General features: G+C 42.7%; 1 protein-coding gene and 1 long non-coding RNA gene across 3 annotated transcripts in view; one reads left to right on the top strand and one right to left on the bottom strand.

Moving 5' to 3' along the window:
• MTNR1A (melatonin receptor 1A) overlaps positions 1-1,352 on the top strand; it is a 70,778-nt gene extending 69,426 nt beyond the window's left edge. For both annotated transcript variants that reach the window (XM_079990065.1, XM_079990064.1), the window contains exon 2: positions 8-1,352. In XM_079990065.1, the coding sequence (XP_079846191.1) occupies positions 8-876 (869 nt within the window). In that variant the 3' untranslated portion in view covers positions 877-1,352. The remainder of the gene's footprint in view (positions 1-7) is intronic.
• The window catches only part of LOC307223776, a 66,817-nt gene that overhangs the window by 22,751 nt on the left and 24,336 nt on the right, over positions 1-19,730 (bottom strand). The window lies entirely within an intron of this gene.

The raw sequence follows: 19,730 nt of genomic DNA, 5'->3' as shown, positions 1-19,730 counted from the left end.
TTTTCAGGCAATGTCTTCGTTGTCAGCCTAGCCATCGCTGACCTGGTTGTGGCAATCTACCCATACCCTCTGGTCTTGACATCTATCTTTCACAACGGATGGAACCTGGGATACATCCACTGCCAGATCAGTGGGTTTCTTATGGGCCTGAGTGTTATTGGATCCATATTCAACATTACTGGAATTGCAATTAACCGATATTGCTACATCTGCCACAGCCTCAAGTATGACAAGCTGTACAGTGACAAGAACTCTTTGTGCTATGTCATCCTTATTTGGGTCCTGACATTTGTTGCCATTGTGCCCAATCTTTTTGTTGGGTCGCTTCAGTATGATGCCAGGATCTTCTCATGCACCTTCTCCCAGTCGGTGAGCTCAGCATACACAATAGCTGTTGTGTTTTTCCATTTCATGCTCCCAATAGCCATAGTTACATTTTGCTACTTGAGGATATGGATCCTGGTCATTCAGGTACGGAGGAGAGTTAAACCTGACAACAAACCCAAACTAAAGCCACATGACTTTAGGAACTTTGTCACCATGTTTGTGGTGTTTGTACTCTTTGCTGTCTGCTGGGCTCCTTTGAATTTTATAGGCCTTGCAGTGGCTGTCAACCCAGAAACAATAATTCCCCGAATTCCAGAGTGGTTGTTTGTTTCCAGTTACTACATGGCATACTTCAACAGCTGCCTTAATGCTATCATCTATGGACTTTTGAACCAGAATTTTAGACGAGAATACAAACGAATTATTGTGACAATTTGTACAGCAAGAGTTTTCTTCCAGGACAGCTCAAATGATGCAGTCGACAGGATGAAAAGCAAGCCCTCGCCACTGATCACAAACAACAATTTAGTCAAGGTTGACTCGGTGTGAAAAGAGAAACCTTGTTAACTGATAATTTATAGACACTCTGATGTACTCAAATGTCAAATCTATTAGCCTCATGGTTCAAGCTCTGCAATGAGACACTGGTCCTCTAATGTACAATTGCACTCAGATGAGATTATATATATAGTATTTTTGAGCCAAAGTAAAAGTTTTTAAGGTAAAGTTCCTCCTATTGCACTACATGCTATGTTTCAATACAGTGGACATGATCCAGCCAAAGTTAAGCACCTCAGACCCATCAATGCCAGAGAGATAGTTAAGCATGCAATTAATATCTGAAATTATTCTTTTCTTTCGGTTGAGTAATTCCTAGTGATTCGCTGATACACAACTGTAGGCTATTATGGAATTAAAGAGCAAATCATTGTAAATCTTTTGTTTAATTTAAGTAAGCACTAGTGATGGATTGGAACTAACAAAGAAATGTTACTTGGATTTTTAAAAAACAAACAAACCAAGCACCACCCCAAACTTTGTAAACTATAATCTAATGCTGCAAAGCATAAGCATAAGTACATGTAACTAGAAATAATAATTTTTAAAAAGATACAAGGAACTGCTGGTAAATTATCAGAGTATATACATCGCTGAACTACAGGATGAAAAGTTGTTGAAAAGAGTTCTGTATGACAGGGAAACTTAATTTGATGGAGGAACAAAGCCTCCAGAATCACTCAGTTGTGTGTATGTGTGTATAATCTGGACAATGAGTACCAAGGATGAAAGGCCTTTCAGCCCCCACCCCCGCTGCTGATAAGGAATGGTGAGGCAGGCGGGTCACTGAGTCTCACTTCAAAGAAGAAACCGAGGAGCATCTTCTCGGTCATAATATGGCTGTTGCCTGTTCAAATAATCTTTTGAAGTATTGAGATTAGAGAGATGCATACTAAACTGAATTCCCATGCTATAAAACCTAGAGGACAATCAAAAGACTAAATGAGCGTACGTGGATGAAAAACTAATATTTTCAATTTCAAACCTAAAAATACTCCTAACAGAAGGGGTAGAATATGAAAGAGAGTGCTGTTGCCCTTGCATCCTGGTTGCAGGTGTCACAGAGAAATCTGGTTGGCCACTGTGAGTACAGGATGCTAAATGGGTCTTTGGTTCAGATCCAGCAGGGCTTTTCTTTTGTTCTTAGGACTTGGCTCTTCCTTTCATCAATGAACCTCTTTTATCAAAGTGCCAAAAACTGGCAATGATCTGTTAGCGTACCTCGATGTTCCATATAGCACCTGTCGTTATCAGCCTAGAGGGAAACAGACATTTCTGGGAAAGCATAAACCTGTGATCATCATCATCATTTGTAATTTGCATGGCAAAATAACCAAACAAAAATGACCCCTAAGAAACTAGTGGGAGCTTCTCATGCAGTGCAAACTGCAGGCAGAAGGACCTTGATCCAGATACAGACGGCAGTGGGCGAGAAAGGGTTAAATTGCATGCTATGGTCTGGATTGGGGCCTCCATGCTGACAAGTGGTGTATTTGTTTGGGGGAGCTGCATTCAGGGCAGAACTGTGCAGTTCAGGTTACATGCAGCTTGTCCCTTCGTCACCCACTAACCTGTATCTTCAAGCATGGTCCATGATGCTGCATATAAGTTCAAACAATCTCTTAAGTCGAGAGGGGTGGGGGAATAGTTTGATTTTTTTAAATTGTAAGTTATAATTGTAAAGTATAGCTAAACGGATTTATCAAATCACTTCTATATAATATATTCTCAATTACTTTGTTTCCATCACTAGATACAATGCCTTTTCAAGCACTAAATATTCATCGTACTCTATAGAGCTCTGTAAGATCTAGGCATACGATCAAAAAAATATCTATTTCCTGAGGCATAATATTACTGTGCAATTTAATGTAGCTCATGCGGCAAATGAATATACGTTCATACATACTTGAAACTGCCACGTGCAACAAAATAGGTGTTTTTATCTTAAAAACAAGAGCCTTGTGTGTTGTTCTTAGCTCACTTTAAGTCTGCAACAAGAATTAACAACTTTTCTAGGTAAGAACAAGCTGGTCAATGCATTTCTCAAGGCACTTGACTCACCATTGTTTACACTCAAACCATTCTTGCCAATCAAACCACTGTGTAAATAGTCAGTGCTCTCCTATTGTGACATCATGTGGTATGATTGACCAAGTAAATTCTAGATCACAGCTTCCTCCAGTGTGATTCCATCGTTAGAGGATGTTTTGTTGTGTATTGACATTGCTTTGTATGTAGTGATATCAGAACAATAAGGTGGCCAGACCATCTGGTTTTAATCATATAAGAGAAATACACTATTTAAATTCTTTCAAAACTCTTGCCTTACTTAAACAATATTATGATTAATAATATAGTAATGTTTTATGATGCATCTGACAAAGTAGCATAAATGTAGTTTCAGTAGCCTGATTAGTATTTAGAATCTTTTCTGAAGAGCTGGTTTCTTTTTCATTTCCCCTGTACAAACTGGTAGATCAAATTGAAAATGAAAATGAAAATGCCCTAAAATAATTGCTAGGAGTAATTAGTGTAGAATATTGGAGGAATTAACAGTTTTGTTTTGTCCCTTTATATTTTGTTGGAAGCCGCACAGAGTGGTTGAGGTAATCCAGTCAGATGGGCGAGGTATAAGAAACAAATTATTATTAATGTCTACGCAGAAGTAAGTCCCATGGAGTTCAATGGAACTTGCTCCCAGATAAAGAAGTATAGGATGGCAGCCTAAAATATGTATTTATTATAATTCTGAAAATATTGTTTGCTATGCCAAAGGACTATATTTTGGGGGAAAGGTCAGTTATTAAAATGGTTAGCATTTTCAGATCTGGTATTTTAAAATATTTGTATTAAATATGAATTCACAGAAAATATGCATGTTGGTGATGTTAACAACCTGCTAAATATAGCAATAATTTTAAAGACATATTCTGTTTTCTTTGCTTGGTTGTGTGTTAAAAATGCCTCCAATTTAATGCATATGACCTTCTGAATGGAATCTTTAAAAATGTTTTTCCTGGCTTCCTTTAAGCTACTTTCCCATTTGAAGGTTTATTTTTTCATTAAAAAAAGCAATACATTAACGAACACTTCATTAACCATTCATTTCACCACAATTTTTCTCATAATTATTATTTTTATTGAGTGACCAGAGATGAAACTTTTGAAAGTGTTGTGCACAATATATTACAAATTATGTGTTGGCTTTCTGAATATGTTTTAAACTTGGCTTATGTTTTTTGTGAGTGTCATTGTAAACACCGGAAGGAATCTACCAGGCCTTTAACACATCCCCTTCCCGAGTTCAACATATACTTGAAATGGGAACCAATTTTACTAGAACTCACCCTTAAATCTGAGTACAAACGAACTCTAAATGGCACAAATCATTTGGCTACACTGTCTGGCAGCAGTTCTCTGGGGTTTCAGACAGGGAGTATATTCCCTATCGTGCCTGGAGTTGTCAGGGATTGAACCTGGTATCGTCTGCATGAAAGCATGTGTTCTGCCCCTTCCCCTGAAGGTCTACGATTTCCTTTGGTGCACTTGAAACTTCTCTTGCTCCAGGTAACCCAACAAATCCACAAATGGGTTCAAGAGAATTGTATATTCATTATTGAACTTTGTAACAAACAATGCAATCCTAACCATGTCTACTCAAAAGTAGGTGCCACTGAATTAAATGGGGCCTACTCCCAGGTAGGTGGTGTTATGACTGGAGGCTCAAGCTGCTGGGTCTAAGTCCCATTGAACTTAATGAATACACTTGTATAGGATTAAACTCAAGATCTACTCCAATATCTGATTACTTTCGAGCATGGCCACTACAGATGTAAACACGTTCCTCTCTCACCACAACTCTTCTAACATTTAGTAGAATGTTAATATAGTAGAATGTTAATATACTGTAATGAGTTTCTATCATGGCATTATACCCTTGTGTGATCACTGACAGTGAAACAAGAAGGGATGACTTCCAAACCTTTGCTCATATCTCCTGATTTCCTGCCCCCCTTTCATTCCTCATCATGGTTCTTTATCCCAGCTATTTGTACAAAGAATAGACAGCAACTTTGGAATAATATAAAACTTTCAAAACACACACAGCTCCTCAGACCAATGCAATAACTCCCTTTTCAGTGGTAAGACATGAAAAGAAATGTTAATTAATTCCTACCCTCTTGAATTCAAATGCCCGTATCAGATTGCATTTTACAAACCGTACCAAAAACTAGCACCCAAAGCCAACTTATTTGGCAATAAGCCATACACATTTATGGCATTTTCTCTGGGACACTGTTTTAAATTCTGTAGGATCAAAAGTTATCCTAACCATAGGTGACATTTCTTAATAATATGGAAACATGGATGGTGGTGGTTCATGGCTAACTTTGCCATCAAGAGAGTCTGAAAAGATGAGTTCATGTCTTGTAGTTAACCTTGGATTGGTGAGGTATTCTGAGCCTGTTTAGGACAATTAGAAACACAAGTGTTATGAAGCTCCAACAAACCAGCTAAATAGTGTCTCTTTCTCCTCCTTGCAAGGTGTGTCCATATTCTTCCTGTTCTGCACAATTGCATTTGACCATAAATACAGCACATGCCACTGGGAAAGGAAGGCGTTTTGGGGTGGGGGGAGAACTCATCCCTGACATCAGCACACACTGTTCAAGAAAAGCACATGGTACAGTTTCCCTAGGACTTGCCCTCTTCTGGCTGCAAGGGTTGACTGCATATTGGAACACTCCATGCTGTGTTCTTAAAGCACCCAACCTCTTGTATCAGCATTGCACTTGCAGGGAGTATCTGAGATGGGCAAGCATGAAAACATTGCATGGCTCACCTGCTACCTGAACCGATACACTCCTCCTAGGATGGTGTTTCTCCTATATGTATTAATTGGTTCTGAGTGACTGAAGTTAACATGTCTTAGGGGGTTTCCAAGATCCAGGGCTTTTATTAAGAGCCAGGACAGCTGAATGCCTACACCTGACATGTGTGAACCCCAAGGGGTCTTGCGCTAGTCCAAGTATTCACTGCTGGTAGTTCAAACACATATTTGAGATGCTATGAATATCTAGCTTCAGTTCACAGCTTTGCTGATGTGTTTGTGTGTTTGTGTGTCTGTGTGTCTGTGTGTCTGTGTGTGTGTGTGTGTGTGTGTGTGTGTGTGTGAAATGTGACTACTTTTGCATGGATGGCACACTGTACCAAAGTTACACCCACATGAAACGAACTCCTTCAGATCGGAAAAGCTTCCAAAGAGCACTGGAGCATTCTGAATGACTCCAAATGCATTCCACTCCCATTTCCTCCGTTTGCACTCAGTATGCTCTTACCAGGTTTCCTCGCTCGTTAGCTGAGCACAGCAGGCATTGAGCCGACGCTATTATAATGGGTCAGGGCTTTCAGAAAAACACCTTTGACTTTGTCATGATATTCAGCATGATGAGGTCATAGCTTGCTGATTCAAGATGTCCTGACAACAGGAGGTAATTGTGAGGGTTGCTGCTTTTCATTTTGGCATGTGAGATGTTCCGTGATGGCTCCTTTTAAGGGAGTGCATATTTTAATATAAAAAGAACAAATAGCAACAAGGCTTCATCACAACAACACTCAAATGCTGCCCAGAACTTCTGTAACATGTTTGAAAGTAGCCTCATCTATTTCATTGATTATGTATTATTACTATTATTAATTGCCCACACTTCACCCCACGGGTGGGTTGCAACAATTAAAACATAGCATTAAAAGCAGTTTAAAGCACATTACAAGCACAACAGAAGGAGGGTCCTGAAACTGTACACCACAAGTGTCAAAAGCCAAGGTACATAGATGTGTCTTCAGCATTCACCTGAAACTGTATAATGAAGGAGCCAGGCACGACTCTGTTAAGTTTTGCCCAAGTTTTTAAATGTTTTCCCTCCCAGTGTTTCTAAGGAGAGGAAAGGAGATGGAAAGGTTTAGCCACACTCCTGAATGTCTCTAAATATTCCTTGCCTGCCCTGTCCCTTATCTGCCCTGAAACAACCTCTTTTTCACCATACCAGCACTGGAGCTTTGGCAGCAGTGGAGTAGGAGAGTGCAATATCGGATCTCCCTCTCCAACATCAGAGTGGAACAGAAGAGCTATTCTATAGCCTCTGAGATGGCCTCTGAGGAACCATACTACTGCAGCATTAATGAATTTTATCCCCAAGTATCAATCTTGAGTGCCTTTTAGTTCATACTTTGAGCCAAGAAGCAGATCATGAGATTCAGAGAACTGAGACATTTGAAGGATAATTTCTTTCTGAGCCACATATTTGTCTGGGAGATAAGGATCAATGGCATTTGCATTGGAATTTACAGAAGTTGAATTTCTCAAGCATCTCTGTTAGGAACTTGGCGCTGAGGATTTATTTTCAGCCTAGAGTTCAGCAAAATTTATGAACTAGTGAGACACTCCCCTTTCTAAGCCAAAAGAGTCACATGAGGGTAATTATTCATCTGAGGAGTGTAATGAGTCTGAATTACACCATTAGTTTATTGTGAGAGCTTACCATTTAGCTACTCAGCACCACCATGAAACTAGAAATTCAGTAATGAGATAAATACTGGTAAGTCAGAAGAGGCGATAAATCTGAAGACAACAAGGAGAGCAACATGAGCCAAGAATATGAAGCAGGAAGATTTGCGTCTCCACCCAGACACTCTCAGGATGCAAAAAAAAAAGAAGTCTAACTTCAAAACATTCAACTATGTAGTGTTCATCAATCATCTCTCTGTTTAGCACAGCATCTGTTACTCCTTCCTTTTTTTACTTAGCATTTTCAAACAATTTATTGTGGGCCCCAGCAGAGTGAACAAATCAGAAATTTGTCAGACAAATCAGTTGCCTGCTGTGTAAATTGCACTGAGTTATGAGAGCGCAAGGGCTAAATAGGATCTCTATAAAAATGAATATAGCACATTGCGAAAAACTGTTCTTGCACATTTACACCCATGAAACACAGTGCTACGCTTCTTTTAGATGCCTTGCTTAGATTCAGGATATATGATTCTTAAACATTCAACACAGTGCTGGAATGTAATAGCAGTGTGTTAATGGACAATTTTGTCATTTGCTATATGTCCCTTCCTCTCTATATCTATACCTGTATACTGATGGGCTCCAATCCTATACCCACTTACATTGAAGAAATCCACTGTGGTAGATAAGTGATGCTCTCTTAATACTCTGAAATCTTGCTTTCAGGGAAGAGAAAATGCTGACATTGTCAGTTTGACAACTAATGGCTTCTATTTGCCTCAGGATTTCAGAGACCCAAGATTAATATGGCCCCATGAGCTCTTCGTTTAAGGAAATAAAACTTCAGATTGGATTTTGTGGAATGTGTTCTCTCACTCTAATTCTGACATGATGCAAACAATACACAATCAGTGACATTACATTTATTGGATGGTTTTACAATGCAGTCCATTTACACCTGCTGGAGAACTGTGAGATATTGATTTACAGTGGATCATGTGCATGTCTGCTCATGAAGTTAGGTCCTCCTTCATGAGTTAACTTGCACAAAGGGGAAGAGAATGTACAAAGGGCTCCTGGAGCTGCATATCTGGCCCCACCTCTGGTGTCCCATGACTCCACCCAGCCTTGGACATCTAATGCTAAGAAGCCTTTGCACGTTGACCTCTATGCACATAGATTCTTTTGGCTGGTGACTGACCTGTTTGTTCTGTGTAAAATGCAGATGGGTACAGTATTTTCTGGCAGACAATGGCATATATCCCACTCCAGAAATGTGATACTATATCCAGTTGGGGAAAATGGCAAATATTAATTAGCTTTTCCATATCAGGGTGTTTTTTTGTTACCATCCACAGTGCTTGGGGTCTGATCACTGTAATTATCATTCATACACCAAAGCTGGGATGCAATTTTCACGGTCTTGGATGTGTGCGCACGCTCACGTTTCATTTCCTCTGAACTCACTGCTTCCACCCTGACGCCGTCCCCTGCAAACTCACACATGTGTGTTAACATACTCCTGCCAACTTAGGATATCATTTAAAACTTCCAGTGAAGGATACTGTAGTCCTCAAAAGCTTGTGCTATAATAAACATGTGACAGAGCGATCCAAACCCCAACTCACTGCACAGGGGGGATTTTGGAAGAAGTGAAGGTGCCTCTCTGCTTAGCTCTCCTTGGCTGTATTGGGCTCTCCAGTGGGAAGGCTCTGCTAGAATGGAGGGCCTGCTGCTGTGGAAATCCACATTCTGCCCAATGAAATCCCTAATGGGCAAAGCTGGTGGTGGTGTTAGGTAGCCTAAAGCCCTGAAGTGGGGCATTTGGGAGACAGGAAGGGATGGAGCTCTGGTGGTGAAAGATACTGGATTAGCCCAGTGAGCTGAAAGTTAGGGAAGGGGAACCCAATCTAGGTTCCTTTGACCTGGTGGGGGGGATGACAAGTGGTGGTGCTGTGGGTGTGGCAATAGCTGTGCAGTTTCACTAAGCTTCTCTGCTTTCCAGGTTAGGATTGTATCTTTAGTCCTTTGAGGTACCGCATGCCTTATTGTTTTGCAGAAGCAGACTAAGACACCCTTCAGACATCCTTTTCATCTTGCACTCATGATAATCTATGCTTGTGGTGGTATTGGGGCAGTTTTAATATTGTTGGCGATTGCAAAAATTTCAGGGCAGATGCATCCTTTCATTTCGAACGAGCGCACATTCCTTAACTTCCTGCTGAAGTGTGGTAACCTTTCATACCACAAACGTTCTGAGCAGTTGCTGTTTTAATCCCACTTCTGTTGCATTATAGTGCAAGAGTGCCCTGTCCCACAGAAATAATGTAGATCAACACTGGGGAAACATTGCCAAACAACTAATAAACTAGAATGATGTGTGGGCAGTCCAATGTCCATCCACCACTAATGCACTATTATTATGGCAATGACACATTGCAGTTAACACACACAAATAAGCCCATCAGTCTGCTGGGCTTCTAAGAGGGCTGTCTAAATAATAATAATAATAATAATAATAATAATAATAATAATAATTTTATAATTTATATCCTGCTCATCTGGCTAGGTTGTCCCAGCCACTCTAGGTAACACATATAAAACATAATAAAAGCTTCCAGATACAGGTTGCCTTCAGATGTCTTCTAAAAGTTGTGTAGTTGTTTAGCTCCTTGGCATCTGATGGGAAGGCATTCTACAGGGAGGGCGTCAATGCTAAAAAAGCCCTCTGTCTGGTTCCCTGTAACTTAACTTCTCACAGTAAGGGAACCATCAGAAGGCCCTCAGAGCTGGACAATTCTTAATGTAGCGTCAGCCCATGTCCTGAGAGAGGCATAAATGGCACGGGGAACATCAACATCAGAGCTTCCTCCCAAGTAACCTTGAGGTTTCCATATTACTCGACCATCATAGAGTACGATCAGATACAGTCTTACCTCGGGTTACAGGTGCTTCAGGTTGCGTTTTTTCGGGTTGCAGACCGCCAAAACCCGGAAGTACCAGAATGGGTTACGTCCGGGTTTCGGCAATCATGCATGCGCATAAGCGCTAAATCGCGCTTTGCACATGCGCAGAAGTGCCAAATTGCAACCCGCACGTGTGCAGATGCGCCACTGCCGGTTACTAACGCCGCAGGTTGCGAACGTGCATCCCACACGGATCACGTTCTCAACCCAAGTGTCCACTGTATAGTCCTTAAGACATATTTGATCTGAGGGACACATCAGGACAGGTGATGTGAAAGTCACGAGATTAGTCATATTTCCTCATTTAGATTGAATGTTTACTTCAGCCAGCTTTAAAAGCTTCCTGAATGACTTACACTTACTCCATGACATGACAAAACAAAACAAAAAACAAAAAAAACCCCAGCACCCTTTAGTGTTTACAAATTAATACGGTAATTCTGCCTCTCATAGGGAGAATTAATGAATCGCCCAGCTTCCTGGAAGTCATTGCTATAGCAACGGAAAGAATATATTGAGCACGTCACCCAGTCAAAATGATTCCAGGCATGTGACTCCACTCTCACATTCTCTCCTTTGCCTTAGTTTTTAGCCACAACAACCAATGGAACTCATTGTCTCGGCTGAGGGTACTTACAATTCTCATTCAGAAAAACGGAAATTACATCCCACAGGGAAATAACTGGCTAGTGTATTCAAAGTGATATTTAAAATTTCTTACTTTGTTTATTTCATTGCCAGCTTTGTCCCTCTTGGTTTAGCACCACCAGCAGCCATCTCTTGGCAACATCTCTTGGCAACGTCAAGCATATTTTTATATCCAGACCCACCATTTCACACACTCCCTTCTAACCTTATGCATTGATATCAGTGGCCTCAGTTCCCTGTCTCCCTTGCCATTGCCCTAAAAAAAAAATCTCTATCACCTTCACTTCATCCCAGTTCCTCTAGCCCAGCTAAATGCCAAATCCAGTCATGGGAAACCTGTAACTTCCCTGGTGCTATCAGAATTATGGGCTTCCCAATGGGGCATCTGGTTGGCTTCTGTGAGAACAGGATGCTGGACTAGATGGATCCCACTGGTCTTATGCTGTATGCTCTTCTTATGTTCTTGTGACTCCAACAACCATCAGCCTGAGCTAGCACAGCCAACAGTTATGAGAATTTTCACCCTGCTACATCTGAAGAACCACAGGTTCACCACCCCCTGGTCTACTCTATGCTATTCCTCCACCAAACCTTGCCTGTAGGTCCCCTGCCCATGTAAGGGTCACCAGTGGTTAGTTCCTTCCCTCTGTCTCCATCCACATTGCCTGCTGGTGTTCTCCCTTCTGTGGGCTTTCAGAGACAGGCAGAGGAGTGGGTGGATGAGGTCGGAGGGCCAGAGGCTGATCTAGGAGAAAGGGGTAACCATTTATGGAGTTTCGTTCCTCCCAAGGAAGCAGGAGTCAGACTTGGAGGATGGTGAGGGGTCTGAACACTCGGATACAGGGGAGGAGGGGCAGGATATGGGGAAGGAGCCAGAGCTAGAGGAAGAACAGGACATGCTTGGGGTGGAGGGTGAGATTGTGCCTGAAGGGAGGATGGTGGCATCAGGGCTCTGATGAGTGTGTGGCAGAGCCAAGGGGCCAGGAAATTGGTCCAGGAGAGGGGACCAGCAATTTGGGGGGTTTGGTGCCACCTACAAGACAGGGCAGAGGGAGGTTCAGAGCAGTTTGAGGTGGAGGGAGCCTTGCTGGTTGTGTTGGAGGCAGAGGAAGAGACTGTTCAGGTGAGGGATGAGCCAGTTGAATCCCTGCCATTCCCCCCCCCCCCCCGACTGTCTCCTAGAACCTGGAGGGGTTGAAGAGGGAAGAGCAATAGCTGCTTTCATGTAGGAGATGCTTCAGGTTGTGTGCATGTGCCTCGTCAGACAAGGGTACATAAACCGGTGAGGGGGTCATGGTCCCACTGTTGCTGCAACTGCTCTGCAGGGCAAAGACCTGGGAACAGCTGACTAAAGGCTAGAATTGTTTGTGTGTGTGTGTATCCAGAGCACCATGGAAGTTGCTTTATTTTCTCCATAAAGATTAACTATCAGACATATACCTTCATTGGCTGGGGTTGCCCAAGACAGTGGGCAGCATCCCACCATCCTCACTCTCTTCCAGCACCAGGTTGGGTTGGCAAGCACAGCAGCAACTTTCATGTAGGAGAAGTTGCAAGGTGCTTGTGCTTGTGTACTTAAGTTTGTAGCATGGCCACACTGTTGCTCCAACAGTCCAGCTCAGAGCACAAGCCTGGGGAGGGGTGCCAGCTGCCTAGCCACTATGTGGCCAGCTTAGTGCACTTCAGCACTGTAAGTTCATGCTTTGTCAATAAACAAACTGATGGTTGCTTGTCCTCATGGATCTGGGTGTGCTTAGGACATGGGCTCCCTACTCAGACGTGGACTTAGGGAAGTACAGCCAGTTTGTGGTGTTGCAGGTCTTGGTGATGGTGCCAAGGTATGTCATGAGGTCCACGTCATTGCATTGATCATAGAAATCTGTTTTGAACTTGTCAGTGCTCAGCATAGGCAGGCAATGGCAGAGAGCATATGCCTTGCACAAGATCTCATGGCTGAAGGGCACCTCCCCTGCTTCCGAGGCTTTAACATACTCCAAGATAATAATAATAATAATAATAATAATAATAATAATAATAATAATAATAATAATAATTATTATTATTATTTATTATTTGTACCCCGCCCATCTGGCTGGGTTTCCCCAGCCACTCTGGGCAGCTTCCATAGAAACCAAAAATACAGTAAAATATCAGATTAAAAACTTCCCTGAACAGGGCTGCCTTAAGATGTCTTCTGAATGTCAGGTAGTTATTTATCGCTTTGACATCTGATGGGAGGGCGTTCCACAGGGCGGGTGCCACTACCGAGAAGGCCCTCTGCCTGGTTCCCTGTAACTTGGCCTCTCGCAGTGAGGGAACCGCCAGAAGGCCCTCGGAGCTGGACCTCAGCGTCTGGGCAGAACGATGGGGGTGGAGACGCTCCTTCGGGTATACTGGGCCGAGGCCGTTTAGGGCTTTAAAGGTCAACACCAGCACTTTGAATTGTGCTTGGAAACGTACTGGGAGCCAATGTAGGTCTTTTAAGACCGGTGTTATGTGGTCTCGGCGGCCGCCCCCAGTCACCAGTCTAGCTGCCGCATTCTGGATTAGTTGTAGTTTCCGAGTGCAAGATGAGCTTGACAAGGCTGTGAAGCATCTTTATGGCACTGTGCTGGGCAATGAGATGCTCAGCCACTGTGGAGTTCTCGCCACTGCCCGTTGCTGTCATCCATGCCACATGATCAACCCCAATGTGCTCGGCCTCCTCTGTGGCCAGAGTGTACATCAGTTCAGCAAACAGCATTGTAGCCTCTCCATTGATGATGAGACACTGATAGGCAGATCCGTGTGTTTCGTCATGGGGTTCAGCTTGAGGAAGAGGGGGCTCTCAATAATCTCACACATCTGCACAGCGGAGGAATGGAATACTAACATCAGGCACCATGACTTTGATGTGGAATGAAAGGCAATTGCTGGGGGGCACCTAATTTTGGCATCTCACAAGGCACTGCTGAAATTTGAGACCCCATGTTCCACCACTGCTCTGCTCCTCCCTCCCTTTTTATGTATAATCCATGCCATCATGCTAACAGTATGCAGTAGCTCCCCTCCATACATTCACTGAATGCACATAAGAAGGAACAGAACAGTGACCCCAATCCTACCTCCATCTCGTTACAACCATTGGATCAACCCCCAACCTACAAGGGTTTGGCAGAAGATCTGATAGGAGTCTCTGTGCACAACTAGCCCATGTCACATCCTGTCAGGGGCTCAGGAGCAGAGGCACAGGGAAGAGAGGAGATGGAGAGCGAAGGGGAAGAATCCGAGGGGAGCGTAGGAGAAGAGGACAGTGGACCGAGGGATTCCATGAGCCTCTCCAGCGAATCGGAAGATTCACAGAAGGGGGCGCCAGTGGCCAGGGGTAGGGGGTTCCCAAGGGGAACGCCCCAGGGGCAAGGGGGCAGCAGGGACTCCCAGAGCAGTAGTTGGAAATCAGGACCAGCTTCCCCACCAGAGCAGAGTGGGGGGGAAGAGTCCCAAGGATCGGGGCCAGTGCATTCCCCACCAGGGAGAGAAGATAAGGCAGGGCTGACCACGCCTCCATCAGAAAGTCGGACAACGGAGGGGAGGTCAGATCCGGCCAGTATCCCGGAAGAGGGAAGCAGTGACCGAAGTAGTGTAACGGTTAGGAGAAAGGTCACTGGGTTGGCGCGAGAGGCAAGTTCAAATGTACAGGAGCGCGGGACAGCAGAGAATGAGGATTGGGAACCGGGTCCTAAAGCCCGCCGGAGGGAGGGGGAGGAGCTAAGCGACTCAGCGTCGGAAGAGTCCAGAAAGGGCAATGCCCCAGCGGGCAGGAGGACCCAGAGGAGGAGAGAGCAGCGTAAAAGGTGGAGCAGGGCTAGGATCTTAAACTCGTGTCATAGGGGAGGAGACTCAGATGGGACTTTGCCGATCTAGGGTTTAAGACGTAGGGCTGCACGCTGTGGCTTTGAAATGGAAACTGAACTTCAATAAAGACTTTTGTACATTACCACAGCCTAGCGTTGGTCCTCTGTGAGCTGGGACCTAGAGGCAGCTCTGACACATCCAGATTCTATGCATGTGCATAGATGCACATGAGACCGTTCCTTATATTTTCCTGAAGACATGGAAGTTGGTGCACTTGCCCCCATGCTGTGAACATTTGTGGGAATAATGTCTAAACAGGGCTACTGTGTCAGCCAGTCAGTTTCACTGCCATCCTTTCCATAGCTTCAATACAATAGAGATCTTCTTTTTAATTAAACACCTTCTGTTAGAGGGCTGTCTTTCAGAATTCCCATGCTGTAAAACAAAAACAAAAACAAAAAAAAACCAACACAAAACACACACCAAACCCATCCACACCACAACATTCAAGCCATTACCAATAAACACACAGTATACATTTGGAATAAGGCTCCTTGTTCCGTTTGACATGCACTTCAGTTACAAGCTTGTGTTATGAATGATAGGAAATGCATAAGATGCCACCATCACTAATTTACACCTACAACTTAGTGTAAAGCAAATGTGTTCTCATTTAGATTCCTGCCATCTTCTCAGGCTCGAAACTATTTCAGGGAATACAAAATGCAGGATCATAAGTGGAGAACTTTCCAACAACTGACAAAATAATATGTTCTTCAGTTGCTATGGTTACTATCCATAGCTATGGTAACTACTGTATTCCAGGAAAAGTTGACATTTGGTAGATCTCGTCTGAAGTGCAGAGTTTACAGAAAGCCATTGCCTTCCAAATGTGATCCCTTACCAGTGGATCTGACTTGCTGGAATTCTTGTTGTGGGCATTCCTCTCCAGAGCTCAGATACTTAACAGGTTTCAGGTAGCCCTCAGTGGTGGGAAGCCTTAGGCGTGCAGGGCCAAAGGCTAGCTAGAAATGCTCTTGGATTGCAAGAATCCCCTTTTCTTGATAGGATGGAGGGTGTGTGTGTGTGTGTGTGTGTGTGTGTAGAAACCTGACTTTTGCAAGGATGGAAGGTAGTCTACTGTACAAAGGTCAGAGTCTCATCCATCACTTGACCCACCTGTTACCGTGCCCATTTTGGGCTTCTGACCACACCCTACACTGGTGTGTGGCCCCAGGGAGGCTGCTCACAAAGGAATGTGGCCCTCAATGTAAAAAGGAGTCTCCACTCCTGCTCTTAACAGGAGCTCTGGCTAAATATGCCTGCCTTCCAGGTGCAACATATCCTAATTCATTAAGAGGATGGAAGGAAAACTAGCAGCCTCTCCCTCTATGGGCTTCAGACCGCATGGGTGCCTCTATTTCTGTCCAATTCACTTATTCTGCCCTCTGTGTGACTATTTTTATAAACAATTTAAAGATGCAATCCTATGTCTGTGTGAGTAGAGATGGGGGAGAAATTTGATTCAGGTCTTGTTTAAAGCTGAATTTATCAAGTCAGCCCTTTCTGAAACAATATGTGAATAAAATCAAAGGTAGCCTTTGAAATTCACACTTCTCTGAATTTTGTGATGCACTTCGCCACCCAAGCCATTTAAAAAAAAATAATGCATATATTAGGGGAAAGTTTGCATAAAAATAGGAGAAAATGAACTCAGAATGAGTCTGAAGCCCCACATAGGTCTGAAGGTGACATTTTATTGCAGAAAGGATCTACAAAGTGGTCAAATCTCAGCATTGGAACAGCAGCGGCAAAACAATCTGAGATGCCCTGCTGAGGCAAACAAATCAAGGAAAAAGTACCTCAAACACTGTAATTTTCAAAATGATTCTGTGGAATTAAATTAAAATCTACTTTAAGTTGCATAGTCAAAACTGAAGAGAGTTGTTTGTTTTGCTTAGCAAAATACTAAGGAAAAAAGTAAAGAAAAAGGTCAGGGACTCTGGAATGTTTACTTTGTCTTGATTTTGGTGGTGAAATTAGGGAGGTGACAAATTAATTGTATTATATAGTGGCCGAATCTTTGTGTCTAGCTGATTATGAAATGATTGTTTCAGATGAACCAGATAACTAACTGTTTGTGAAGAAGCCCCCAAGGAATTTGACAGATGGGGGGACATATAGTGAGAAACCTATGACTGATGGAGGTACCATCAGATTGGGACCAGTTTGGTGCCAATGTGTCAGTACTGCTGAGCGAGGCACTACAGGTGTGAAAAGGGGGCAAATCATTACATAACATTCTGTCACCATGTTGTTGTTGTTCCTTTATTACAGCGTCTCAGATTTTTACAGGTATTAAGTTTGGTATGCTGAAATGTGCTGGGCTTTCTATTGCATATTTGTTCCTGACAAACCCACATTATTGTTGCTTAAAAAATAATAATCTTATTATATAATAGATTTTTGTATACAAAACCGAACAGATGTGTGTTCATCAAGAAGAAGTAAGGTATAAAAAGCCCAGCACACTTCAGAGTAGCAAACATGTAACGATAAACTTCTGAGATACTTTAATAAAGGAACAGTGACTTACAGTGTTTTTAAAAAGAATACCTTTGTTCTACTTTGCTTTTTCTTGACTTGCTCCCACATTTTTCTGGAATATGTACGGCTTCCTTCTGTTCTCCTTCATCATATGTATGAACCTTCTGTATGATTTTGACACTTTTTATGTTTGATGATACACTTAAATTTCTCTTTAATCTATTTTGGAAACAGGAGTTCTTTCCACACATTTATTTTTAACACACTATTTACCCAATCCACTTCTGTAGGCGTTTCTATAGATTTCCATTTCTAATCTGTGCATGTATCTCATAATGCACACTTTCTTTCTCATCACAACAGGGATTCCCCACTCTCAATATTTTTTGTATCTTTAAAAAAACAAACAACCCCAATAACATAAGGAATGTGCACATTAAGGACAGCTGAATGTTAAATTGACAAAACTGTGCAGTGTCTTTCTTTTACATCCATTGTCTTTCAACTATATCCCAGCTCTGTGATTTCATGGAGTCAACCTTCTGCCAGCAGACCTTCTCTAGAGTTGCAGCTGAGTGAGGCGTATGCACAGATTGAAACAAGACTGCCAGTCCTTTTTTAAAATGAAAATTTTCTGAATCAAGAAGAGCTTAGCATGATAAATGTGCAAAAGCGTGTCCGGATACAGCTGTTTGAGGTTGGCTAAGCCTATTTCCCCACACCCGAGGTTTAAAATAGCTACCTAGCATTCCCTCTCAAGTTTCTAGCTGAACACTGCCTGGCAAAAGTTTGGGGGGGTGGGGAAGGGTTAGTCATCCTTATAGGAAACCAGAGAAAGTAATTAAATCTGTAACATTCAGCATGAAATCTTTAATTGCAATTAAATAGGATTTCCGCCCCCTTCCCCCAACACTACTCAAATAAAGGGCCTAAAAGCCGATGAGGGAAGAACAGAAATGATGCACATTTGCTAATGCAGAATATGTTGCACCCAGTCCTACAAAGCAGGGGATTAACTTCTAAATCATCTCCTTTCGCACAATAAACAACTTCCATGGAACCAAGCAAAAGCAGCTAATGTCCCATCTTGCAGGAAACATTTCGCATTCGCCACTCCTGCTTCATTTGAAAGTCGAGATTTCACAACATTCATATCCCTCAAGTGGAAGAGTATTAACGCAAGGCTCCTTCACCTCTCAGAAGATAAGTGCTCTTCAACAGCTATGAAAGTGTGCAGAAGTATCTGATATCAACAGAGGCTTGTTGGAAGGACTTGTTTCCTATTTTGTGGGTGGAGTTCAATATGTACTAGCAAATTCAAGTTGCCCAAGTAAAGCGGATTTGGTGCTCTTCGACAACAAACCCACTAACATTGCCCTCAAATTGGACTTTTTGTGGTATGGAAAGTGATGGGGAAATGCAACAGAAAGTGGAGGATGACAATTGATGTTATAGCACCTCCTCATGACCAAATCACAATGAATGCTCAGTAAACAGTTGGCGGTATATAACTTCCTTACAACACTGTAGATACAGCTCAGTACGAATTCTAAATAAACATGTTGTCTGGGATCTACATTCCACTGTTTCTCCAAAGCTAGGCATGTTTAGGTAGGATCATGATAGGGAATTCCAGGTGAAACAGGAGGCCAAAAAAACAAGATTAGGTAGGCAAGTGGGATCTGCAACAAAATGTTGCAACACAGTGTGGCCATGCTCAGGGTTCTAGCCAGTCAACCAGCCATGCCTTTTTCAGGATGTTTCTTTCCAGTTCCCAGGATTTAAATTTTTTGGTGGTGGGGAGGCCATAACTGTTAAGTGGTATAAGAGTGCTTTAAATGTATGGTGTGCATGGGACCTTAGCTTTTCCCCTCTAAATGTTTTTATGTGTATGCAAAATTTAGGTTTCGCCCATTTGTGCTGATACCTTCCTCTTGCGTCCCTGTAGTCTTATTTTCACTGCATTGTTAACATTAGTCAGCACCAGAATTCATAATTAATATATCATACCTGGGGAGAGATGGTAAGAGAAAGGGCAGGGTAAGTTACCCTGAGTTCAAAGATGCAGGTAATATTTTTTAACTTCTGAGTTTGACAGGAGTTGTGAAAAATATCTCAGTAAAGTTTTCGGTAGCCTTCCAAGTTTTGAAATGAGCTTGCTTTGCGACAGCAAATCAATATCCCCTGCTAAGGATGTTCATGTTTTTGAGCTCCATCTTTCAAGCAGGGTCAATTGAGTCGGGCTGCCAAAGCCCTGCTGCTAGTATGAGTCCTGGCCCACTTCAAGACAGACAAATACCACCTGCCAACAATTGAGCTTACACATTTTCAACATG

This window comes from Podarcis cretensis (genome assembly GCF_951804945.1).
Source record: "Podarcis cretensis genome assembly, chromosome: 9".
In the NCBI taxonomy this organism is placed as follows: Eukaryota; Metazoa; Chordata; class Lepidosauria; order Squamata; family Lacertidae; genus Podarcis; species Podarcis cretensis.
This window is presented reverse-complemented; position numbering and strand designations above follow the sequence as displayed.